The 25,178-nt window shown below is 40.4% G+C and overlaps 4 protein-coding genes across 18 annotated transcripts; 1 reads left to right on the top strand and 3 right to left on the bottom strand.

Annotated features, from left to right (window-relative positions):
* Positions 1-39: 39 nt before the first annotated feature.
* adap2 (ArfGAP with dual PH domains 2) lies at positions 40-2,838 on the bottom strand. Its single transcript, XM_077618854.1, has 11 exons — positions 2,688-2,838; positions 2,462-2,586; positions 2,262-2,353; positions 1,823-1,911; positions 1,634-1,746; positions 1,427-1,576; positions 1,260-1,343; positions 1,125-1,187; positions 574-651; positions 256-484; positions 40-180 (listed from the first exon to the last, which is right to left on the bottom strand). The coding sequence occupies exons 1-11, from the start codon at positions 2,773-2,775 to the stop codon at positions 152-154; spliced, it is 1,140 nt and encodes a 379-aa protein (XP_077474980.1). The 5' UTR covers positions 2,776-2,838; the 3' UTR covers positions 40-151.
* Positions 2,839-3,000: 162 nt separating this feature from the next.
* On the bottom strand, positions 3,001-11,634 carry atad5a (ATPase family AAA domain containing 5a). Its single transcript, XM_077618746.1, has 21 exons — positions 11,474-11,634; positions 10,834-10,898; positions 9,126-10,759; positions 8,975-9,041; positions 8,725-8,883; positions 8,513-8,618; positions 8,120-8,371; positions 7,869-8,017; positions 7,601-7,742; positions 7,087-7,356; positions 6,904-7,000; positions 6,756-6,838; positions 6,524-6,660; positions 6,269-6,440; positions 6,022-6,189; positions 5,717-5,935; positions 5,575-5,639; positions 5,218-5,505; positions 4,294-5,138; positions 4,061-4,219; positions 3,001-3,952 (listed from the first exon to the last, which is right to left on the bottom strand). Exons 1-21 carry the CDS (start codon positions 11,493-11,495, stop codon positions 3,874-3,876), a joined length of 5,178 nt encoding a protein of 1,725 aa, XP_077474872.1. The 5' UTR covers positions 11,496-11,634; the 3' UTR covers positions 3,001-3,873.
* A 568-nt stretch (positions 11,635-12,202) lies between these two features.
* On the top strand, positions 12,203-25,122 carry rln3a (relaxin 3a). Of its 3 annotated transcripts, XM_077618745.1 has the most exons (3): positions 12,203-12,345; positions 24,201-24,314; positions 24,470-25,122. In XM_077618745.1, the coding sequence occupies exons 2-3, from the start codon at positions 24,209-24,211 to the stop codon at positions 24,742-24,744; spliced, it is 381 nt and encodes a 126-aa protein (XP_077474871.1). In that variant the 5' UTR covers positions 12,203-12,345; positions 24,201-24,208; the 3' UTR covers positions 24,745-25,122. The 3 variants fall into 3 exon arrangements, with proteins under 3 accessions (XP_077474871.1, XP_077474870.1, XP_077474869.1); XM_077618744.1 differs by lacking the exon at positions 12,203-12,345 and having other exon boundaries at positions 23,252-24,314; positions 24,473-25,122; XM_077618743.1 differs by lacking the exon at positions 12,203-12,345 and having other exon boundaries at positions 23,252-24,314.
* On the bottom strand, positions 12,388-22,710 carry rfx1a (regulatory factor X, 1a (influences HLA class II expression)). Of its 13 annotated transcripts, none has more exons than XM_077618730.1 (18): positions 22,563-22,710; positions 20,495-20,870; positions 20,264-20,376; positions 20,107-20,202; positions 19,303-19,397; positions 18,765-19,206; positions 17,662-17,843; positions 17,193-17,312; positions 16,937-17,073; positions 16,677-16,795; positions 16,445-16,551; positions 15,973-16,124; positions 15,678-15,775; positions 15,431-15,580; positions 15,127-15,335; positions 14,429-14,582; positions 14,303-14,348; positions 12,388-14,222 (listed from the first exon to the last, which is right to left on the bottom strand). In XM_077618730.1, exons 2-18 carry the CDS (start codon positions 20,847-20,849, stop codon positions 14,062-14,064), a joined length of 2,736 nt encoding a protein of 911 aa, XP_077474856.1. In that variant the 5' UTR covers positions 20,850-20,870; positions 22,563-22,710; the 3' UTR covers positions 12,388-14,061. The 13 variants fall into 13 exon arrangements, with proteins under 13 accessions (XP_077474856.1, XP_077474858.1, XP_077474861.1 ...); XM_077618732.1 differs by having other exon boundaries at positions 16,937-17,070; XM_077618735.1 differs by having other exon boundaries at positions 17,662-17,837.
* Positions 25,123-25,178: the final 56 nt, after the last annotated feature.

Here is a 25,178-nt window from a genome sequence, read left to right as displayed (position 1 = left end):
TAATTTCATCATTAAAATTTCTCAATACAATGTTATGTGATTTGATTATGGATGATGCAAACACAGTTGATGCAGTGAACCCTGGAGTTGTCCATTCAGATTCGGCCACTTTCAAATTCTAAATCCTGCTTCCATTCACCCGTTCCACTTTTCATCGCTTATTCCTGATGTTGGCCTCTGCTGCAAAGACAAACAAAAATTTATTTGACATTTGTTACATATAACTTAATCCCAAACGTGTATTCTCACACTTACTGGTATAATCATGTGGCGCCATCGGCCTAGACATAACTTGTCTAAGGGATTTCAACCATTCTCTTTGCTCACTCTCGTGCTCACACATGAAGACAAATTGCCTCTCGGGCGTCTCCACCATCAGGCCGAACTTCCACTTGTTTCCACGGGGTCGCTTTGGGACGCAGTCTCTGACAGAGTAATTGTTGTTTTCTGTGCCTAGGAAGATGACCCCCTGCTCTTCAGCATCCTGCAATATTTGTGAGGAATGGACATTTAGACATGCAATAATTTCAATGACACTGTTGACTGTAAATTAATACAATAATTTGTTCTTACCAAACAGCCTTTGAAGTAGAGTAACTTTCTATTTTGAGAGTCTAAAATGAACCACCTCTTTTTGAAAGGTTCCCTCTGCTGGCAATCATAAAATCATGTATATAAGAACACACACTACAAGCATATTAATATACAATGAAAAAATAAAACAGAATTTGAATTTTTTTCATAGATTTAACTTAATCAATAATTGCAAATAGTTGATATAAAAACTGCACACGACCAAGTGAACTGAAAAAAAATGAGATTCAAGCAACTAGTTTAATATTACGTATACCCAATTCTTATGAAATGCTCTCAAAATTGAAATGTGGTGTGATATGTGCGAGAAAAACAAAAACAAATTTGGCCCTACATTTTTTTCATTAGTCAGTAAAATAAAAAGAACATATTGATTGGATTCTTTTCCTCTGAAGGAGAATTAGCCTGTGACCAAACAAATTCTTGTATGAATACTTCTTAAAATGTATGAATGTGGGTGGCCATATTATGCCAAATAAAAATCAAAGCACACACCTAGCAATTGGTTTAAGTGATTTAAGTGTACTTACCGATGGCCCGGTCTTTTCCATGTATCCCTCTTTAAGGTAATTGGGTGTTATATTCGATATCAGCTGACAATGAGAGTTAAAGGCTCAGTGCTTCACAACCATTAGTGGGAAAAAAAGTAGACTGAGTATTCTTACATCAGCTTCTGTACCGGTCGGGTATGCCGTCTTGAGATAAGCATAGCGAGCTGCACGTAGGGCATTGTACCATGTGACTATTTCCTACGATACAAAAGGAAAATGAACACATCAGTCAATGAAATAAGAGCAAATGTCACTTATATTTGGATGATCAGCCATTGTACCTCGGGGCTCTCATGATACACATATAGACTCCTGGTGTGGTCGTTGTCAAGGTAAGTAATCTGCATCCCATGGGGATGACCAATCTTCTCTGGCTGAAATGTTACATTCAAGTGCTTGATGGAGATGAGGGCCTTTGGACCTTTGGACTCCTAAATAAAATCAGTTTTGATTTACAGAGCACACCTCAATACTTGAAAGTATCTCACATTTTCTTTGTTGTAGTAAGCCAGTGTGAATTCACGCTCAGATAGAACAAACTTTCTCTGCAGAAACTGAGTATTCTCCTTTCCTTTCTTCCACAGCATCCCTTCATAGAAGCCTGGAATCAAATTTTAAAAAATGACACGTGTATTGTAGAAAACTCATGATGGGAAGAGTGAAGACTAAAAGAGGACCTGTGGTATAAGATGGAGGTGGATACTTGGTCTCCCCTGTGAATTCCAACCTTTCATATTTGGCTCGAATCCACTGCTCTCTTAAGACTCTGGAGGTACAAACAAAATTGATGGATATAGGTATGTACATTTAGAATCAAAACATTTCCATCGAGAGCAGCGAACTTGTAGCAGAATTTTCCCTCATATATAAGATTTAGCATGTTAACAGTAACTGGACAAAAATGCAGGAATTGTAACACTTTTGAACAACATTTTTAAGGGTAATCAAAGCCTTCATTTTGAGATTTATTTATGGACAGATACATATTGAGCATACATTACTAATCATATTTTTTTCTGTGATGCCGTCAAATATGTAGATCTCTATTTTTGTTTTAATCCTATTAGATGTGGCCTTAAAATACAGATTTCCTGAAAACAAAAAAATAATACTTACACACAGTCTGTTTGCGTTGGTTGGTAGTAGTAAAGAGGAAGTGCTTTTTCATACAAAGCTTTGGCTCTAGCATTGCCACTGGATTTCATCAACTTCCCCCAACAACCCAAAAAATAATAATTAGGTACTCTCAATTATTTCAAATAATTATTCTTCATCCAAAGAATTATTAAATATAAATACATATACAAATAGCATACTTCCACAAGCTTGTCTTCCCAGTTGTCAAGCTTTATAGACTTGACTCGGCTGCACAGGTTTCGGTGAATACCAGAACAAATCAGGCACACAAACAATCCCAGTTTGTAAGACGCCCAGTCCGGATCTTATGGGGAAAAAGACAATTATATAGGTTAGTTTGTGGTCTTACCACAACAATCACAAAGAGAAAATCTGAAAACTCTTAAGAGCACACACTGGCCTCACCGGGTGCTCCACAGTCTGCACAAAAACTGTTTTCCGGGAGCTTAACCAGCTCCAATAAGATCCTTTTGTTTCGCTCCCAGTTTGTCATGCTGCTTCGCAAGTTGTCCGACGCACGGCACCCCCAGAAAGAATCATGGTGCCTACATGGTTACACAAGAGTGAAATGAAATACAGTAAAGGTCTAAAATACAAAAGTGGAACTTGCGAGCGATGGGTAATGTCACAACACATGGTGGTCCTTCCTCTTCAGACCATTTCTACAGCAGGGAAGTGTCAAGAATTTTTCTGACACACCAATAAAAGACTCCTCCTGTTGCATAGTTTGTAAAACTTTGATTACAACTTTATTTGTCCAAAACAATTTCAAGTGTAAGTGTATAAATTTAAGGCAGGAAAAAATATTTGTTAAAAAAATTTGAGTGAAATCTGTGGCTTAAAACCAGCAAAAAAATGAAGACATTTTATACATTATACGACCAGTTGCAATTTTTACAGTGATTACAGATTTCTTACTATTTTTCACAATCAAAATCATGCAATTGTTTTCAGAGACGTTTGCCTAAGAATCAATTGGTATAACTAAAAACAATTTAAAAATTCAAGTTATAGAATATTATATAATTACCGCAGAGTACAAAATACATATGTACAAAAAACAACAACTTTCCGTGCCCTTGACAATGCAGTCCTATCATGTGACTCTTTTCATTCCTGTGCTGAATTTTGTTTGTCACAAGTACATTAGACTATTATATATAGACTAGGCAGCAAATAAAAATGAGTTTATTCGCCTCCGACCAACCGACCCTGCCATTTCAAATTGATTGGTCATTTATTACCATCAATGGGACCCAACATGGTTATTTTAGTACTATTTTTCATAAGCTGTGTTGGGTGCAATGCTACAAGTGAGCCAGGTGATTCCAGAACATTGTTTTTGTGGGCAGTGAAGTAGTCATTTCCATCTAAGATTTCACTGGACACAATATCCTTAGTGAATTACCTAATATAAAAAGTGATTTTTTACCACGTGTCACCAGGTAAGCCAATAAGTGTAGTTAACTTTTTGCAACCCATCAAAACAACACTTACTATATAATAGGTGCCTAATTTCATTGTGTTCACCTATAACCCTTAATTGGAAAATAATTCTCCTTAGATTCACAAGTACGGTGTTATTCGAGGATTATGGAAAGTCTGTGGAAAGGTATTGGAGAGTGTTCTTGTGAAGACCCATGTGGATGGAGTCCAGGTAGTGTAGAAACCTGAAGAAAGAAGAGAAGACCTTACAGCATGGGCTAAACTGTTTTAGTTATTTATAGCAGCTTATGAAGAACCAGGTGCTTCTTCACATCCTGGTACTGCCGTCTTACCTTCGCTTCACTTTTCCTTGTTCCTTCATCTGCTCTGACCTGCAGATGGTCCGCAGAGCTGGCAAGTAGTCCACAGCAGCTGCAGATCTGTTGCCAAGAGTACAAAATGGTCCTCTGACCACCACACTATCCATCACATCTTTTCTCTGCTGCACCATCCTGGAATAAATCATACTCAGGAAGACGCTCACAAAAACCAATGGTTATGTTTCATAAATATTTGATGAACTCACTGGGGTCGATGGAGGCTGCTTTGGGTAAAGCTGTAATTTTCATAATGAGAGGACGGGACAGGGAGGGTGAGTTCTTCCACAGCGTTCTCCACCAGCTGCTTCTCAAGCTGTTGAGCTCGGTCCCAGGCCTCTGCTACAGCGAGCCGACATTTGCTGAAGCTCAGCGCCTCTACCGCGCTTTGGATCTCCAGTACACGCTGGCCTATCACATAGCTCAACGTGTCCGACTCAACCCTGCACTCATCAGTCATACCGTCCTTCGGTGTTGTGCTGACCAAGTCTTGCAGACGACCTCTGTCAACATCACTATTGTGATGAGCAAGTAAAGAGTCTATGTCAGACATGTCATTGAAAAAGTCGCTTATTGATTCAAGACACTTAGAAACAGGCACGCTCTTAAGACGTTCAGTGGGAGTCAGCGGTTTCCTCTTTTCCATTTGTGGAACTAACATTTCACTGGGTTCTTCTTTGGCCCGAGGTCGCTCTTGCTGCTTGCTAAGAGAGAGGAAACTCTCCTCTGAGTCAGAGTCGGAGAGCTGCCCATCTTGGCCAGGCAGGCATCGTCTCCTCTTTTTCTTCTTCATTCCATAGGACACTTTAACAGGACTCGCATCATCTGAGCTATCTGCCGACTCAGACGAGTGCAGCTGCCTTGCATGGGAAGGCAGGGGGTCCGACTGCAGGCAAGTATGAGTGCTAACAGAGGAGGGCTCCGGTTTGTAAGTGGGGGTTAACTGTGTGCGTGGTAATGGTAAGAGGCTCTCTATGTTGGAGTAGAGCAAGTGAACTCCTCGTCGAGTGCTATCCAGGAGAAGCTCCCAGGATGCCATCTCATGCGTTTGACTCTGTTGATGCAAAATGGACTCAATGGAGATGAAATGTACTGTATAAACTTTGATTTAATTGCGTGACAATAATATTTACCCGAAGCAGCTCCCAAACGTTTCTCTCAGGTTCAATATTTAGTAGACCGAGCCGGCTCTCACTACAGCCGCTTTCACACGGAGACAGTGAACCCGTGTCTGATGCTTCCCCACCAGTCTCTGGCTTTACTTTCTGGCACCCCCCTCCACTGCGAATCCAGAATTGCAGCTGCAACAAGCTCTGCCTGATGTCACAGTCGTTGAGTTCAAGCAGCGTGCTGACATCCCGCTGATCAGTCCTCGTGTCCTCAGCCAGACACAACAGGCGCAGGTAGTTGCTCACATCCAACTGAGACAGAGAGATTGTTAGGCACGATTTAAATGTGCTGATTGCACCCTAAAGGAGGCCCTCACTCACCAAAGAGGGTCTTTGGAAATATATCTCTTCAAAGTTGCCATCAAACACAGTGCCAAATGCTGGATCTGAGAAAATATTTTATACAAATAAACCAAAACAGCACAAACAGCAAAAGCAAAATGTTCTCTCCATTTCTACTAACCACTGGTGGTAAGGATGACGGGTCTTTTGGTTGTACTCATGAATGTCTTGATGGCAGCAAGAAATCCAGAATCTTCTTCAAAAATAACATCCACTTCTTCAAATAAAATGAGCGAGGTGGCCGTCTTCTTACTCTGCTCGTTCTTCTCCTTTGTTGCAGATGGCTTGGGGGATTTTACTGTGATTTTTTCTTTCTTAGTGTCCCCCTCTTTCTTGGAAGCTATTTAGGATGAAAGAAAATGATAATACTAATAAATACTACAAAGTTGTTTAGTTTTAATGGAATACAAGTTGGAAGTTATTTACCGTCTTGAACATCCTGCTTAGTGCTCAGTGGTTCCTTCTTACTAGGTCGGCCTACTTTGAAAAAGTTGGCTAAAGAAGTTGGAGCCAGACCTACTCCCTTAGCTGCTCTTGGGGAGTTGGGAGGTTTCCTTGGAGATGAGACAACATTGCGTGGACAGTTCACCTTCCCTGAACGATAAAGAAATTAAACGAGTTAGGTTGACTTAACAGTATCTGCGAGACCTTGTTAAAGCCATGTTTTACATACTTGGAGATGATCCATGCTTGCCAGTGCAGCTACTTGTGCCATAACTGTTAAAGTACGCCGGCTTATTGGCATTGACTCCATTGTTGTCCACTTGGTGCGACTGAGTGGCCTCTTTGAGCTGCGACAAAATCAGACGGCCACTCCGTTGGGATGAAGCGTTCACCTCAAACACCTTGGAAAACCAGGAACGACAAAGACACGTGACTGAAAGCCTGCGGGCAACCATTGGATGAGTAATAAATGTTCTTTCTGCACCTTAAAGCCCAACTCTTGAGCGCAAGCATACACTGTGGAAGTTTTTCCTATTCCCGTCGGTCCAGTAATAAGGACTGTATTGCACAGAAAATCCTCTGGAGGCAGGGACTCCTCATCTTTGGAGTCCCAATCAGAATCTGCAACAATTACAAATATTAAGATGTTCACTTTACTGAAATAGTATTAATTTCAATTTCAGAAAGAGAGGAAAAAATCATTTAAAAGAACATACCATTGCCGCCTGATTCTTGTTTCTTAACGCTCTGCTTACTTCTCTCTTCCCTATCTGCGCGGAGTTTCCATTCCTTAAGCCAACTTCACAAAAAGGCAAGAAATAATTGGTGATTTCAACATCAAAAGTAAAACATTTTGATACAAACCTATGCAGCCTCCGCACTGATGCCGTGTTGCCAATGATGTCACTGGAAAGCTGAGGTTGATATTTTTCCGTCCACAACAGATCCTCCTTTGCCTCAACTGTGAAGAACACCAAAGTTCTTTTATTTTGCTTTTAGATATTTATATGTATATATCAACCTCCCTCCCCCAAAAAGTTACCTCACCTTTCTTCTCAGTGTCCTCACACAAATCATCAAGCACAACAACATCATCATCTTCTGTTGCATGTAAAGACTTGTCTTTAGCCTTATCCAACATAGATCTCTGGGTTTGTCTCATGCAGCGTGTCCTGCTTGACGCTTCTGGCTCAAGGTTGAAAGTGTTTCCTTTGTGATGGGCAGCTCGCTGTTTCTTAGCTACTTTTGCCACCTTATCCTCCATTCTCTTCCTCTTTCCTCCCACTTGCTCAGGAGACAACAGCTTGCTAGCCGGCTCTGTAATAGTAACGTTAGTAGTAATTGTTATTTTTGGTAGTAGTACTAATACATGTACATTTTATAGTAGTAATTAAATAGTAACTTTAGATTTAGAGAGATGAATACTGATCAGTCACATTTCTGAACAACACATTTTGAGTCAGGTAGGCCACAATATTTACATTTGTTACACAAGTGTAGCTTACATGACCAAAAATGTGAAGTCGTCAAATGTGGACACTCGGTCACTTTTCAGACTTACCTGAGTGTTGCTTGCGATCAGCACGTCTGGCCATAAACCGGGACATGAACGTCTCACCGAGGAAGAGAGGGTTCGAGGTGCGGATCTCCTCTACCAGAAGCTGACGAACATCTTCAGACATATGAAGACTCCAACCAGAATGCTACAAAAGCATCATTTAAAACAAAAGGAGTTGAATAGCCACAACAGGCAGAGCTGTACAAATGGTTCAGATTTAGGACGGTCAGCAAGCGAGCAGCAAACTGAACGTTTCTAATGCTTAACTTACTCGTTCACGAAAAATTCCACGTTCAGGTTTTGTCTCTAGGCAAAGGGGACTGTTTCCATGTAGTGGGGGATCAGGCAATTGAATGCTAAGATCTTTGAGGCAGCCCAGTTGAGGAGACTTGGGCCAGGGTAGATTCCATAGAGGACAATCTGTAAATGTAGTCGGCACAAATCCATTAATCAAACACTCACGAAAATCGAGGCTCCACAGTAATATTGACAAACTGAAAAAAAGATTCAGCTATTGTCTACCATTGGGAATTTGCATCACGTGCACAACTGGTTGGAAAGAGGAACAGGAAAGGGTGTAGGTCTCCTTGGTGGCAGCAGCCTTGGCTATTTTTTTCTTGAATGATTCAGGTAGGCCACTCCTCAGAAACTCTCTGCGAGCCCTGAACTGCACATCATCTTGGGAGTTTTCAGAGCTCTGCTGGCTGCTCTCATCGAAGATAGAAATCACAGCAGATGCTTTACTGGCCTTCTTCTCCTGGATACCCTTGGAGTCTTTTAGAAAGACAATGCAGAACCATTCAACGACTCAAAGTTTAAACCAAGCTTATGGGCATTCAAAGCTAATAAATAGTGGGAAAAAGTTTAAACCAAGCTTATGGGCATTCAAAGCTAATAAATAGTGGGAAACGCTACCTGGAGGAGCTATGGCCACTTTGCCCAGTACATCATTTAGATTACGGAGAGGCTTCTTAGTCTTATTTTTTTTGAGTCTCATTTGAGGAGAAGCACTCAGGTCACCCTGCAGGGAGGAAACAGAATGAGATCAAGATTAAAGTTACAAGTCATGACTCCACCATGAAATGTTCATGTGTATTTTTTTAAATCACATAAATGATAAATCCTACCTCATCGTCACAATAGGTCTTCAAGATGATAGCCTCGGTCCTTGATGATCGCCTCAATGTGCTCTTGTTATCAACTGCATCTCTCTTAACCTTTTGAATGGCTTTAGCTTTCTTCACCAACTTTTTCGCCTTAATTTGTTTTTTGGAGTTATCTGATGCCTTGGAACAAACAAGAGAATGAAGACAAGCTTTGAGCACCATTTCAGTCTATACAAAACAGATTATAATCCTTACACGACTCTTTACTTACATTCGAAGGCAAAAAAGAATTTTTGCTACCCTCAGATACAGTTTGATGAACTCGTCTCAATTTGATCCTAATGGAACACAATACAATGGTATTGTGAATTCGTTGGTATAATTTTCATCAGTACAAACTCTCAACAATAATCATGCATTACCTGATTGGGTTTTCCTTGGAATCAGGTGGACAGACGATCTTGGCTTCGTACACTCCATACTTAGATTTCTTATGGCGTGATAATTTAGAAGATCCCTTTGCAGAATTCTTATCCCTATCTAGCTTTCGTCTGTTACTGACAGGTGTTGTTTCTGATGTTTGGGGGGCCTGCGTCGAGACAGCCTCTCTTCGGGACCTTCTTAAAACTGTGTTTGAGGGATTAAAGGAAGCATCTGGCTGCTCATCAGATTTTATAGATAAAGTTTCCACTGAGGACTTGGATGAGGCGGCGGCTCGAGCCGCTGCTTTTTGGTTCTTTCTTTGTGATTTTGTTTTTCTTGCAATTTTGTTTTCCTGAATGTCATTTTCCTCGACATCATCCTGCGCAGATTGCCTATTCTTGAACAGATTTTTACCCATCTTTTCTTTGGATCCCTCCAAGCCAGGTTGTTTAAAGGCAGCCATGAACTGTCTCCTCTCTACGTCAGGACACTTGGGCATGGGTTCACTCTCAAGTACAGCCAGGTCAAGATCCTCTTCTTCTACGACCACGTTGGACTTCCGCCTGGTTCTTACAGGATCTGTGTGAGAATGCGGCTCTTCTTTTGCTGCACTTCTTGCACCCTTTCTCCTGTTTTTTAGTGAAGCTCCCCTCCCCTCAAGTTTTCTTGTTTTCTCTTCTGGTGAGATGGTGTGCATTTGAGCCTGAATGGTGATGGTTCGAGGGGAGATTTGAACAGAGAGCTCTGTAGACGCAACATTTTCGTTTGATGTGGGGGTGTCAACCTTGTGAGGGTCCATTTTGTTAGCATCGTTTGCTATCTTAGTACCTTCACACTGCATATCAATACTCTTTTCTTCCGAACTCTGACTGCGCAAAAATTCCTCAAAAGAAATCCTGACCGGGCTGTTCTTCAACTCAGAGCCTTCATTTACATTGACCTCTGTCCTGACATTTTCCAGACATTTTTGCTCAGATTCAGGATGTTTTTTCTCTTTTTGTTTTTTCACTCGGGAATTGCGTACAATTTTTGTTTTCACTGCTTTCACCTTGTCCGTTACAGGTGCAACTGGAGATGAAGTATCAGATGAAGAATCATTCCTACATTTGGAGCCACCTTTGTCACATTCATCTTTTTGAGTTTGTTCAACACGCTGAATATTTTTACTCTCTATTGAGTGATTAGAAACAAAAGCATCTGTGCAAATTTGGGCTAGCAGAACAGCTGAATCACTGCCAAAAACAGTACTAACATTTGGGGAATCTTTCATCAAGTTCGTATTTTCATCTTCTCCTTCGACGACAAAGCAGCTTTCTTCACCAGATGAGCTATCAATCTTCAGATGTTTCTTAGCAGATTTAGTTGCTCTTCTCTTCCGTTTGGGAATTGGTTTCGTCACTGCTACATCTGCGTTGGTGTCCTTTTCTGCTAAGCTCTCACCAATCCCTTTAGGGTCTTCTGACAGGCTGGTCTTCACTTTGGAGGTCAAAGGTCGCCGGATAAAATAGTCCGTTATGTTATTGGAGCGAGGAGGGGAGAACGGTTTCTCCACAACTTTAGCAATAGGAGAGAAATAGCTGGTGATTGTTTTGACAACAGTACTGCTAGCATCTTTGCTAGATTTCTTGCAAGGCTGTAAACATGCAATAGTTAAGAGGTTATTCCAATACGTGATAATAAAATGGTTTGATATAAATGTAAAAATACCTGTGTGTCAAAGTCTTCTATAACAGATGCCATTGCCACCACACCAGCCATACTATTTCGGGTACCTGAGGCAAAAAGTAATACGCATAACAAGATGACAACAAAATTCCTTTGACAATCAGACGGTTTTACAAAAATTACATGATTATGCAGGTGCAGGAGTAATCAATTTTAACCCTCATCGCCCGGGTACACTGTCAAACAGAGAGAGCTAACAAAAACAAATTTAAAAAGGAAAAATAACGTCACTAACAAAAACAAATTTAAAAAGGAAAAATAACATCGCTAACAAAAACAAATTTAAAAAGGAAAAATAACATCAATATAACATGAAATACAATGCTTAGCGGTCGTGAGCAACATAAATATTAACAAATTAGAGGCAGGTGAAAGACACAAAGCTACATAAAGAATAGAAGAATAAACATTCTGCAAACATGTAGCTATGTTGGATAACTATTGTAGCTGGTATTGGCTTAGCACTTACCGAAAACGGTAATAATTCAGAATTTATTTCGACCGCGTTTCCAGGTTACGGTACTGTCTTGACGTCCACAGCCAGAGATAGACATTTGTTTGCTTGCATTAACACAAATGTGCTAAGGAAAACAACCAGCTAGCAAATGCTGGATTCAAATACCTCCAACTTTGCCGCTCAACATGTAAACAGATCCTGCTTGTTTCAATCCCGGATATACGAACGAGAGGCATGAATGCTATTTGATTTTTTCCCAAATCGTCCAAGTTGGAAGTAAGAAAAACATAATTGTCAGACCAACATTCCAAAAACGCGCCAGAGTAGTAGAGGTAGCGCCAAATATACATGACCCTACGCGTAGACCTTATCCTCCAATCAGAAGAGAGAACACAATTCCGTCATCGCGACCGTCGTTTGACCAAAGTAAAGATGGCGTCCTGCTTTTAGTACATTGCAAAAATAACAGCGACACCCACTGGCAGTAAAGGAATAGGTTCACAAAGGTCACATAGGAACATTACTGTCTCACTGTGTTGTAAAAAAAATAGCTATATTTTTTGCTTTTTTTAAATAGGGAATTTTTTTTATCTCATTTCGTTCTCATTACGTTCTTTATTGATCTCGAGAGATATAATTACAGTGTCTTTAAATGTATAATTATATTTTACAGCGGCATTGAACTTTTCTGTAACTCCATAGCCACTTTTTTTGTATTACTCCAAAACATTAAATGCATTTAGGTACTATACCCTTGAATTGATTTTGATTTATTCACATATATTTCTTTCTGGTTTGTTGCTTTTTATTGCTATCATTACTGCAGACTGAAGTAACACAGGAAATTGCACCTGCAAATTTGACAAACACATTTCTGAGAAAATCGGGTAGATGGTGATGAATTGTTTTTTGCGAATTATTAACCTGGCACACCAGACGGAATATTCTATATACTTGCCACAGAAATATTTCCCAAGTCTGCAAGGCATGATGATTCAGACAAGGAGGTCCATCTCTGCAGGGCTACCAAATCCTGGGTAAGTTCACAAAGTGAACTTTACATAAAATGAATGAAGAAATTACATTTTAAAAAGTCTTTAATTTATATATTTAAAATTAAACATCTGGGTTGCATTCTACCATCTCCAAAGGCACAATAATACTTACAGTAGACCAAATCAATTAAACACTGCCACTAAACATGTTTAGTTTACTAACTTTGTATTGTTCATGAGAATCAATGCACTTTAAAAAGACTAAACGTTACTAAACAATGAGATATTTTGTATCAGCTGACTTCTGGTATGATATGTAATTAGTCTTGGTATAGATTTGGACTCCCTAGAAATTATGAAGTGATGGAAACGAGAAGGCCCACATTTTGATGACTAAAAAGTTAATTCCAACGATAGAATGTGTATATTAACCAACCGTGACAGTGTTCACAAAGATCAGTTTATGAAGCAAAACAAAGCCATTGGCAGGAATGCATTGATATAGGGGAGGACAGAGTAAACGAATCATCACCACACACGTCAAAACTGCAGGGATGTATAAAATGGGACACCTGCACCTCACAATTTAACAAACACAAGACTTCAAAAATGAAAAAGATTTGAAGAGAATTGTGCCAGACTTGATTTAAGGTGTGTGACAGTAGATCTTAGCCCATGTGTCGATAACTTTTAAGACATACAATAAGAGAACATAACATAACAGAACATAAAATCACCCAAAAAATCAATAATTCACATAAGGGTGGTCTAAAATATGACTTCACAGCACTGCACACTGCACAAACGGGTTAACTTTGTGACAGTAAAACTGAAAAGTAGTGGAAAATGAAACAGTGGCATATATCAACTGAACTTTCTGAGGCACAGAAACATAATTTAAGACAAGAATAAAACAAAACAGGATTGGCACGGACAGAACATGATCATGAAATAGGTGGTTTTCAAAAGTGTTTTACAAAGGAAAATGAGTGAACAAGAATTGGGGATGAAGCACTTGAAACATAAATTTGTGACACACTGAATATTTTTGCAGCATCACACAGGAGTCCTTAGTTCTACAGCTGTGGTTTTATCTGAATGTGTATTTCCGCTGTGACAGGCACTCCAAGACAACAACTTAGCAGGCAGAAAAAGCCAACACGTCTCCCAAAATAAAATGTCTTTAAGAATCACCTGCAAGCAACCAGTCAGACCTTCATAAATGTGAGCTCCATTTTCAAACAGCCTGTAGAGACACCCACAATGAATTCAATACTAACAATCCCCCCAAATTAAAAAACAATGGCAAAAATTATGAGCTCAAGGTCCAGTTATACGCATCGTTGGTTTTCCTCCTGATGTTTCCTTACCACACACACACACACACAGCACAGTGGGTTCGATGATGTCTCAATCAAGCAGTGACATTTAGAGGGAAAATTGAGTCACTACTTTCACAGACGGGAGACAGCCAGGCTCTACGTGCTAATGCAGAGGCTAGGCAAAAAATCCTTCTTACAGATCTACACAGGTGAGGATGAAAAATTCCCATTGCATCTTCTTGTATCGGGGGGAGTGGGGGTCTGGTACCTCCAATCTACTGATTGAATCAAGTGTCTATGTGCATTAACCAGTGAGAGAGACAGACACAGTAAGCATGATAGATGCAGCCAAACTGTGCACATTAACAATAGCTGCTATAATAACAAGTGTCTTTTTTTGTATGATCAGTTCTTCCTTCGAATCGTCGAATACTTGTTAGTGGTCAGCTGGTCCTGTAGTGAAGAGGACCCTCTGGTCTGTTCTGGCCAGCTTGGCAGGAGGCTCCAGGGACTCGTCTCCTAACACCACAGTGTCTGACGGGAGGGACAGCTCCTGACCTTCATCATCACTTTCCTCTTCTTCCTCCTCTTCTTCTTCTAGATGAGAAATGATTGCAAAATTCCTTAGAAAGTAGATAAGACGCAGCTGGAGTGCTAATGTTTGAGAGCGCTATTACCTTTGTCACCATCCAGCATGTTTAGTCCTCGTCCTAAACTGGCAAACTAATCACAAAATTGGGCATACATGTTGATGACTGTAAATACTGTTTGACGGTAAACGTATGTTGATATTGTGTCGTTACCTCTCCCATAACGGCAATGGGGGTCTCTCCTTTAGCCTGGGCTACTCTGTGCTCGATCAGGTAGTACATGTATTCGTCATAGAGAAGGCGGATCAAGTGAAAAGAGCCGAAACTGGCAGCACTGCGCAGGGTCAGGTCCCGAATCACCATGGAGCTGGAGAACAGATGAGAGGAAAAGAGTCACTACGTTAACTCGGTTTGCTTTTTGTTAAGCAATATAGAACTAAATAGGATCATGATCACGCATTGCTTTAAATTACATGTGTCAAAGTGGCGGCCCAGGGGCCAAATCTGGCCCGCCGCATCATTTTGTGTGGCCCGGGAAAATAAATCATGAGTGCCGATTTTCTGTTTTAGGATCAAATTAAAATGAAGAGTATAGATGTATATTAAATTTCCTGATTTTCCCCCTTTTAAATCAATAATTGTAATTTTTAATCATTTTTTTCTGTGGTTTTAGTTCAAAATTCATTTTGTAAAATCTAAAAATATATAAAAAAAGCTAAAATAAACATTGTTTTAGATCTATAAAAAACTGAATATTCAGGGGGCTTTTAATCCAGTTCTTTTAATCCATTTATAAAAAAAATATCTAAATATTATATCTAAAATGGTCTGGCCCACGTGAAATCAAGTTGACGTTTAAGCGGCCCGCGAACCAACCCGAGTCTGACACCCTTGCTTTAAATGTTCCACACCTGTAAAAGGACCACTTGAGCAGGAACAGCTTGGCAGCCTTAGGGAAGGTAGGGCTGTGTTGGTGGGGTTTTAAAACCTGGGAGACCACACCATCCAGCCATGCAGCCCATTGCTCCAAAGAGTTTTGCTGCTGGAGCGTCAGCTTAAAGTCTTGCTCCAGTCTTTGGACAACGCGGTCTTCACAGCGACACACCCATGAAGCCTGCTCCTGCATAGGGTAAACAGGATGAGGGCAGTTTATCAGTATGATATGACATGGTCTCAGTCAGGTCAATGTATTCAGGATTATAACAGTAAATTAACCTGAACATTAGCAAAGTCAACACGGTTGAGGTCAGAGAGCATTTGGTTGATCTGGGCAGTGTTCTGGAGCACTGCACGAGCCGCTTGCGCCAGATGGTTGAGACTGGTGTAGCGCCGCAGTGTCTGGGCAAATGCACTGGCTGATGTTACCTGAAAAGAACAAGGAAGAAAAAATATTGCAACTATGTAAAAAAAAAAATGGATCGTGTTAAATTTAGCCTAATTATAGCAGAATTAGCCGTCATACCTTGATGCGAACCATTTCCTCAGGGATATTCATCATTGCGTTGGTCAGCCAGCTTTCCAGGCTTTTGGCAAAATTCCGAATGGCTTGAGTTAAGGCACCTGTGGGGAGAGGGAAATTGCAACAATGCAATGATCGTGAAGAACACAGTCAAGTGGACTGTGTGTGAGTGTGGCAAAAAGTGTGGAAACAAAGAGATTTCTACAGTGTGTGATAAATGGAGGTAAAAAGTTAAGTACAGTATACTTCATATTTGCAGATTTTACAACCACACAATCACACTTCATAGATGCCTTACTGGGGATTGGCCTGAGAACGTCAGGGATAAGGATTTCCACCAGGCCCTGATATAAACTGTTGTCACAGTCACGGCTCCAGCGCAGCACTGGGTCATACTTGCACAGCAGCACCAGGCAAGACTTTGGGAGACGCTTCTCAGATTCGTCATGACTGGTGACATAGAAAGCTTTCATTAATATATCTACTGGTACCTCTTAAAAAAAAATTAAAAATGTATTGGATTTTTTTTTTTACTCAATGATGGTGTGTCCCAACAGAAACTAGAAACTTCATTTTTTTGCATTCCACTTCAGAGATAAATCAACATTTGAAAGTTTAGACTTAACAGTTTTAGTATGCAAATGACACCTTGCTAAGGAATGCCAAATGACACTGAGGCAATTTTGCAAAATTACCGCCTGGCATGAAGTTTATCTGTCAGGCTCATAAAACCTCCTTTGCTCACAGCATGAGAAATCTAAAACACTCACACAGCCAATGTAGCATCTTCAGCCTGATTCTGACTGAACCTCCAGAAGCTTTTCCACAAGGTCTCCACTAGGGTAAATTGAAGATTGACCATCACATCTAGTATGGCCTGACAGAGAAAAAAGGAATCACATATTTTATGAATAATCATCCTTTGCCTACAATTTATTTTGTTTGACCCAAATTTCCAAAATATTTTGTAACCAGCAAACTAGATTCCTCCTACGTCATTACCTCACAGTGTTCTCTGTAGAGCAATTGAAAGCTCTTTATGTGATCCAGTTGAATACCCTCGGGTAGCGGTTTCCCCTGGATGTCAATATCTGGAAACTCTGCCAGTGTTCTGGTTGCATCTAGTCAAACGACACATGGCAACTAAACTCATTAAAAAAAGTCTTTCAACAAAGTGTAGGTCATCTCCATTCATAATTAGAGGTGGTAGATTGTGGTAGAGTGGCTTCAATTTCAGTCCACACAAAAGAAAAATAACTAACCAAGAAACTGCTGGTACTGCTGAACCTGGGTGCTGATGTCCACCTGTCCAGAAGTTTGCTGTTGAAGTTGCTGCTGTCCTACTCCCGAAGCTGTCCCATTGGTCATTCCCTCCACTTTATGCACAGGCTTCAACCTGCTTGGATGAGGACAATTGAGACAATACAAGGATCATTTTGTGGACTGAACCAAAACAGTCTATAAAAACTCATTGGAATTGTTTTTATCATGAGATTCTTAGTGATGGGAAGTATGCACCTCTGTTTTTGAGAAAAGGGCTGCTGCCTCATAGCCAAATGTTGCTGATCTTCCATCAGGCGCAGGAGAGAAGAACCTGCCTTGATTCTTAGGCCATAATAGTGGTATTTAGAATTGCCCCTGTCAGAAACAGAAACATTTATTTTAAAGGAATCTTTTGCAAAATTGAGAGAAAATGATTATTTAATTTTAAGCTATAACTAAATAAACAAACTTGCAGAGTTTCTCCTCTAGTGTCAAAACTCACAAATCCTCAGACAAGCTGTGTTTACATTTCAGCCCACGCTCCCTCCCACACTCAGAACAATTTTCAAAGAGATGGCACCATATTTATCACCTTCAGCTGAATACCACATTCCAATATCCAACAATTTAGTCATGACTTTAAAGGTATTTACATATACATTGAATGCAAACAATTCGTCTGTTGTGTTGAAATGTGTGAAGCGTGCCTGATGACCAATCTTACCGTGTACCAAGGCGTCGTGTACGCAATCCCATGAAAACAGATCGAATGAGTTTCCCGAAAGAAGCAGCATTAACAGGCTCCAGCTTCTGCTCTTGGCAATGTAGCAGGTAATGGCAGTAGAGGGTTGAGCGTGGCAGACTGACTCCTTCAGCAGTCTCATAGTTGTCCAGCAACCACTGTACCTGACCGACAGGCAAAGGAAAAGCAGGAGACTGGTGCAATTAGAAAAGATAAGACATATCAAAAAGCACAATAAACACTGCTCACAAAAGGTTGCGTTTGTTGGTCTTTTTGGTTTCGAGATGTAAGTGAGCTTGCACTGACCTTCTCTAATTTTTTTGGAATGGACACAGATAACTAACTGTTCAATGTTCCAGGAATAATAACAAGAAAATAACAAAATGTATATATTTTTTGTTATTCGTGACTCTTTTATAAAAAGGTACTGAAACATTGAACAGTGTGCCATGTACACTGATAAGATTAGAAAAGGTCCAATTAAGCAAACTTTATTGCTCAATTTGACTTAATCCTAAAACTCTACAAGAAAGTCCAATATCCCTAACTTTTGTGAGTTACACAGATGTTGTTTTTTCTCCTAAACACTGCATGCATGTTTTTTTCTTTTCAGTAGAGACACAAAATAGTTTACAGATCACTTGAATGAAAACACAAATACCTTTGTGTGCGTGCCGTGGCATACAACATTGGTATGCAATGAATTAATGACCTGAAATACGAATGGAATGTTACCCAAACATTGCTGGTAACCATTATTATATATGGAATTCTATGATGCTTTTGGGGCATTTCAAGCAACTCAAAGGCACCCCCGTTTACATGCAAAACAATGATATGAAAGCAATGAAATCATGGTTCGGTTTTCCTTTAGCTAGAAAACACAGTTAAAAATATAGTCTGCTTCAAGAGCTTCAAATGGGTCCAATCATACAGGATTGGATTGTCTTCAAATTCTCCTGTGGTTCTAATCTCCCCATTTTTAATTGTGCTTTCCACTTGTTGACATCAGCGCGTGGCACCAAAGGGTTGTGCGAGTGAAAACAGAATGAAAAGAAATTCCTTCGCTTGGAGCCTCTGCATACCTTCTTGTCTGCCGACGGCACGCTACTCTCCTCGCCTTCTGTTATACTCACAGTGGCTGGGGAGGCGCGGGCTGTGTGCGAGTAGCTCTGACTGTTGCCAGCCGACCCGCCGCTGCTACTGCTGCTGCTGCTGCTGCTGCCCAACATGTAACCCCCCTGGATCACATAACTTCCTGCGCCACCACCATTAGAGCCTGTCCCATCCCCTGACCCATTTGTGGTACCACCTGTGGATACCACGGTGGCCCCTCCCCCTGTTGCACTGCTAGGCTGAGCCACAAACATGGACACGGCGCCTGTTGTCCCAGTGGTCACGGAGACGGTAAGAGGTGTGCCAGGGGTAGAGGCCTGTGTGTCTGAGGTCGGCTGACCTTCATAGTACTGGCCAGCGCTGGACTGGGTGTACAAGGCTGTGTCACTGTAAGGGAAAGTGCTGGAACGACTGCATAGGAGATTAAAAGAAAGGTTAGCCCATTGAAAACGCCATGTATTCAAAGTACAGAGTTTGTTTACCAATGAAAGATAAGAAAATACTAACATAGTGCTTGTGGTGTAGTTGCTATCGCCTCCTTCCACATACTGCACTTGATTGGTATACACATGTTGAACTTGCACTGGTGTGAGCTGCTGTTGCTAAAAAAAACACAAATAATTATACTCGACAGTTCAATAGATGTTATATAGTACATTTGATACCTTGAGATAAGAGGGAGTGCTGTATGATGGCAGTGAACACAATCAAACAAACTTAACATAATGATGAGCAAAAAATAGGCTTTTTAAGTTCAGGTTTAATATCAAACTAAAGACAACAAATACATAGAATGGTCATTTAAAACAACCATATAGATTTTTATTTTTTTTACCAGAAAGTACTTAGCTCAATGATATCAAACGATACAAACATAACACTATTGTTATGCTAATTGTTCCCACTGACAGTGGTTTTAGAACTTTTTAAACAATTGCTTTTTTTCTTATTAAATGACACAAACTTCATTTTGAATACCGGTTAACTTCACAGATGCTAGCTCCCTTGTGTCCCTGACCTACTTGGTAGCAGCAGGCAGCTGGTGAGTCGTTCTCTACATGCATAGAGAACTGGTAGAACAGCCACTTATAGTGAAAGATGTCCAAAGGGATCTAAATGCTGTCCTAAACTGGATGGTGTCTTTCTTCCATAGATTCTGTGCTGACTAAGGCTGTCTCTCCACTGCCGAAATGGAGCTAAATCCCACCACACGGATCATGTGTTGAAAGTGACAATACAATCTAGTCACTCATGGTCGCAACTGATCATTTTGAATTGTATATAGAGGTATTTCCAGTTTAATAACCTTACCTCTGGGCTTATATGAACTGGTTGTAGACTGGCAACACTGAGCTGTGCACTAGGCTCAGTCTTGGCTATTTGAGAGGTGGTCTGGACCACAGACCTCTGCGTAAACAAAGATAGGCTTTAGTGTAAAAACACACAGACACAAAGATAGACTGTTTACCTGTTGGGCTGTTTGGACCTGTTGAACAACTTGTGTGGGTACCCCTGTCTGCACAACAGCTGGAGGGGAACTGGAGTCTGAGACACTATCGCTTGAGTGAAGGGAACCCTCTGCTAGACAAACAACTCATAAAAGTTGGCAACAAGAAGGGGTTCACATGCAATTGTAATTATCAAGAGCCTTTAAAGCAGCCTTTCGAACGCTCGGTGCTAAAAAGGCGTGGTACAATACCTGTAACGGTAACAACGATGTACTGAGGAGCACTTTGGCCATTTCCAGACTGTGTGGGGGAGCCTTGGATTTCTGCTGTCACATAATGTGTCTGCGTGGGCTGAGTCTGGGCTGCTGACTGGGTTTGACTGCCAGCATTTGGCTTTTGGCTGCTGATTGAAGTGGCTTGTTCTGTGGGTGCACTTTGAGCCGTAGGGGTGACAACGGTAGGGGTGACCACGGTGGTTTGAATCTCGGACAGGAACTGAGATGTAGTTGCAGGAGTGGTGCTGGCATCAGGCTGTCCAGATGTGACAACAGTTCCTTGAGATGGTGTTGCTGGCTGGATCTCGCCAACATAGCCTGAGGTGGCCATGGCACTGGCTGGGTAATCCCCCTGAAAGCAAGAAACAAGTCAATCTAGTCATTTTATGACTAAAGCTTCTAAGATATGAGAGTCTTTTCTTTTTGGTACCATAAAACAATCAACAATTCGGTTATTTAGAGAGCAGTTTTTCAAATATCAACAGAAAACACGTGCAATTATTATATTTTAAGATGGTATTATTAGGCTTCAGTAAGGATAATCGGTACGAATGAATGGTCTCTGTTTACCTTTCCACATCAACCCTCTTGAAATAAGATATTCAAAATGAGGAGGCTGTTGCTCTACATTGCCATTTTGTTCCCTTGATGCAATTATCACTGTGAAATACTGCTTGCCATTAATGATAGAGCTAATATGGAAGCCAGCAGTGAGGTAGGGCATCGGTGTCTTATTACCTGTAATGTGATCACACTGCCTCTTAACCGTGGTAGCAACGGAAAAGGGGGCATTGAAACAAAGTATACTACCCGCTAAAGAAAAGTCTTTTGAACAGTCAATGAAGGACCAAATAAAGTTGACTTCCATAAATATTTTGGTAAATGTAAAATAAATTCTAAATGTGTTACACAGGGTCATTAGTTTTTACAGTGGGCCTAATGCTGTAAAATGTCTGTGTTTGATGTGCATGATGATGAAAAGTGACTCAGGTGTGCTGCAGGATATTAATTATTCATGATTTAATCATTCATTTTTTTGTGAAAAGGAAATTTTACTTTTACTTTACTTATACTCAGCAGCCCTTGTGACCCTCGTGAAGATAAGCGGTTCAGAAGAAGAAATCATTATTTCAGTTTAAATTTTTGGGAGATTTTTTTTTTATGTAAAATATGTTTCCACGGTTTATAACATTTAGTGATTGGGCCCAAAAGTGGATCTGGAACTCCAAAATAGGCCACCTATAATTGAATGACACAATAAGACAAAAAATATATAGAATTGCCCCATCCGTTCAGGGTTTTACAGAAATATGGTCATCCTATTATACATATCCATGATTGAAGATCATACTTAAGCATGCATGACTCCCACGCAGACGCTTTCGTTTGCCACGCCTCTTGAGTCGTCAATGTCCGCCACATGCCCTCGCTGGCTGTCTCTCTTGACTATTCCAGTTTTAATACGGACTATAACACGATCGTGTGATTTTTAAACATTATCGCAATCATTCTCATCAGTTATTCGAATATTAGCCTCTGTAAATCGACACCTCTTTGTTTACTGAACGCCCCGTGCCGATGGACTTTTGTTGGGAGACGCTGTTGAATCCACGTTCCGCCAAATGGGCGAATAAACCAGTAAAGCACATCACGATCAATTAGGAACTCCAACAAATGCTGTGATATTGAAAAAGAAATAATCGCGGTGAGGCGAGGCTCCAATGACGGCAAATATGTCCAAATTGTGCTCCCGAGCGCTTCAACAACCGCCATTTTGTAACTGTTACCTTTCGCTTTTGACATCGCCATAACAACGGCCCGCAGCATCCTGGCTGCGTCGTCAAGGCAGGCAGACTGACAACCCAGACACGAGTGGGTACAAATACCCACGTACCGGAAAGCTATAACACACATTATCGGCAACACAGCTAGTTTGCAGAGTAATATTTGAATCCAGCTGCCCGAGAGAAACAAGGGTTAAAAAGCCCCCTTCGTTTCATCCTGTAATGGACGTAAAATATTCCGTGGGTGCCACGGGCTTCACCTGTGATTCCACGTGTGTGTTCCTGGGGTTAAAAGCTCTTCTTTTAAATTTATGGCCGATTCAGTCGTTGTTGTTGTTGATTCTCGTTGCCGGGTTCTTGTCGCCAGGGCTACCGTGGCTATGGCGCTTCGTCCTCACCAGGGCAACTGTTGCTACCCACCCCTCTCCCTTTTCTCCCATGCTTGAGCCTGATTGGCTGGCTACCATCAAATTCTCTTAAAGTGATAGTACCAGCACTTTTTTTTAACCACAAAGCCCTACACGCCCATTTTCTGAGGGTCTCCAAGCAGATACTATAGCGCAATTCAAGTATTACCCCCTCGATCGCGAGTTATATACCCTGAACACGTTTTATATCATTAACAGAACTTATTTTCATCAGCTATTGAAATAACTGCAGCATTTGTTTTCTGAAGGTGTATAAAAAACTGGATTTAAGACAATTGTGACGTTTAGTCATCTTAAGCAAAAAGAAAAGAGCAGGAAAAAAATGATTTAGTGGTTCACCGTGAAATTAAATCCAAAATAAGTGAGCGGCAAAACATGACAAAATGTACAAAAAAGTCATAAGGTGTAAACACAAATCCCAGGAACCCACTATCTTCAAAAGTTTGGACCCCCCCCCCCCCAATGACTTTCACATTTAGAATGCCATTTAGTTTGCTTTCCATTGTGATATTAATGGCAAATTCATCATGCTATTGTAATATTACAAATGAATGACCTTTGACTAGTGGCTCCACAGATAAAAGGTGTTTGATTTTAGGGCGACTCATAACTACAGTTCTATGTTATCAGACTTTGGAAATGTCACCAGTGACGGCCCTGTTGTCCATATTCACCTTTTTGTTAAATGGATATAATAGAACAAAGTCATTACTAGGAGCGTGAGGTGGCAATGTGGGAATCATTCACATAATTTGTCTTTTTATTTATTTTAAATGGGGTGATAATACAATATATTGACAATTGGTATTGGGTTTTAATGTATGTATTGGTAAAGTTGTGTTTGTGAGTGTAATTAGATTTTCTTCTGGAAAATAGTAAATTCCATTTAATGCTTTTTTACATTTATTTATAATTCTATATTTAGCTTCTTTCATACTGTTACACTTTCTAAATTGTATAGATCATTGTACCCAAGATGAGTTTATGAATGAGGAGTTTGTCATAAAACACAACAGCAAAACATGCTAACTTGTTTTGTTTATTATATACCCCTCGAAACAAATTTGATTGGCTAACATTTAGTCTCGTTATCTCAACAGTATACTCATAATTCACAATAATGAAACGCTTTACCCGTGAAATTGAGGCTGTCAAAAGGTGATTAAACCACTTCACGTTGTTCTGACCTTTGGTCTGCTTTTTATTCTTCATAAAGGTCTCGGACTCTATTTCCCTTTCATATCTATTCTCTCAGAGGATAATGCATGCACAATATTCATGTTTCCCTTGGCTTGACTTTGCTTTATAAACCCCGCTTGGGTCACCCACAAAGTCATAGCTGCTCCAGACAGGGAAACGGAAACCCAATTGCTGCGGAACACTAATTTCTTCTTTGTAGTTCTGTATTTATTCCCTTGGGTGCTATGTGGAAAATTGTGCTTTTGGCTGCATGTTTGTTGTCGATTGAAGTTCGGACCATGGACAGCCCAGTATATGGCGTCAAGCTTTGTGGTCGGGAATTCATCCGAGCCATCATCTTCACTTGTGGCGGCTCAAGATGGAAACGATCGCTTACGACTTCAGGTAAGATCATGACTTTGTCTCTTATTTTAGGCATAAAGTATAAAGCAATGAAACAAAAGAACATAATATACTGTATGTACAGGATTCTGTGAGTTTGTGATTTGATGGTTTGAATTCCTTTGAACTCAACTCAACTTCTGCTCATAATTCTGCAGCAGAAGACCCATTCATCTCCCACCAAGATTCTTCAGAGAAATTGAATCCCAATCCTGTGATGGAGCATATAATCTACAGAAACAAAGATCTGGATTTCATATCAAGTGAAAACCAAGACAGACTCTTCAGTCGGCCAACTCGTTCTTTTATCACCGAAGACATTCTCGAAGCCCTGCGAAAAGCAGATCGTAAGGGTCGGGATGTGGTTTTGGGTCTTTCCAATGCATGCTGCAAGTGGGGCTGCAGCAAGAGTGAGATTAGTACTCTTTGCTGAAAACTGAATATAACCATTCTCCTCTAAGGCCTAAATTAAAATTTAGTAAGAGGAAGAATAGTACTTCTGAGTTTAAAAAAAAAAGACTCATACAATCTGCATGTGGATAAATTAGATCATTAGCATTTAGTTGTTGCAAATCTGCAACATCTGCCTCCAGTGGGTTAACAACAGCTGTTATTACAAAATGATCAATATTAAAATATGAATGTAGTACATGTATTTTTTTCCTTCTGAATATTTGGTGTCTTTAGAGAAGAAATGTTTTATTTATTTGTCAGAAGTATGTGTTGTCAGATAGCATTCACTTAATAAATGTTTGTTTGTTACTTGCTGGAACAAGATGTAATGTGTTGTTAAAGATGCTTTATAAAACGTTGCAAATCCCAAACCATCAAATCAATTGAAATCTTAATGAAAACTACTGTTGTGTT

Source organism: Stigmatopora argus, chromosome 14 (assembly GCF_051989625.1).
Source record: "Stigmatopora argus isolate UIUO_Sarg chromosome 14, RoL_Sarg_1.0, whole genome shotgun sequence".
NCBI classification, from domain to species: Eukaryota; Metazoa; Chordata; class Actinopteri; order Syngnathiformes; family Syngnathidae; genus Stigmatopora; species Stigmatopora argus.
Note: the sequence above shows the minus strand (reverse complement) of the source record. Positions and strands in the feature narration are given on the sequence as shown.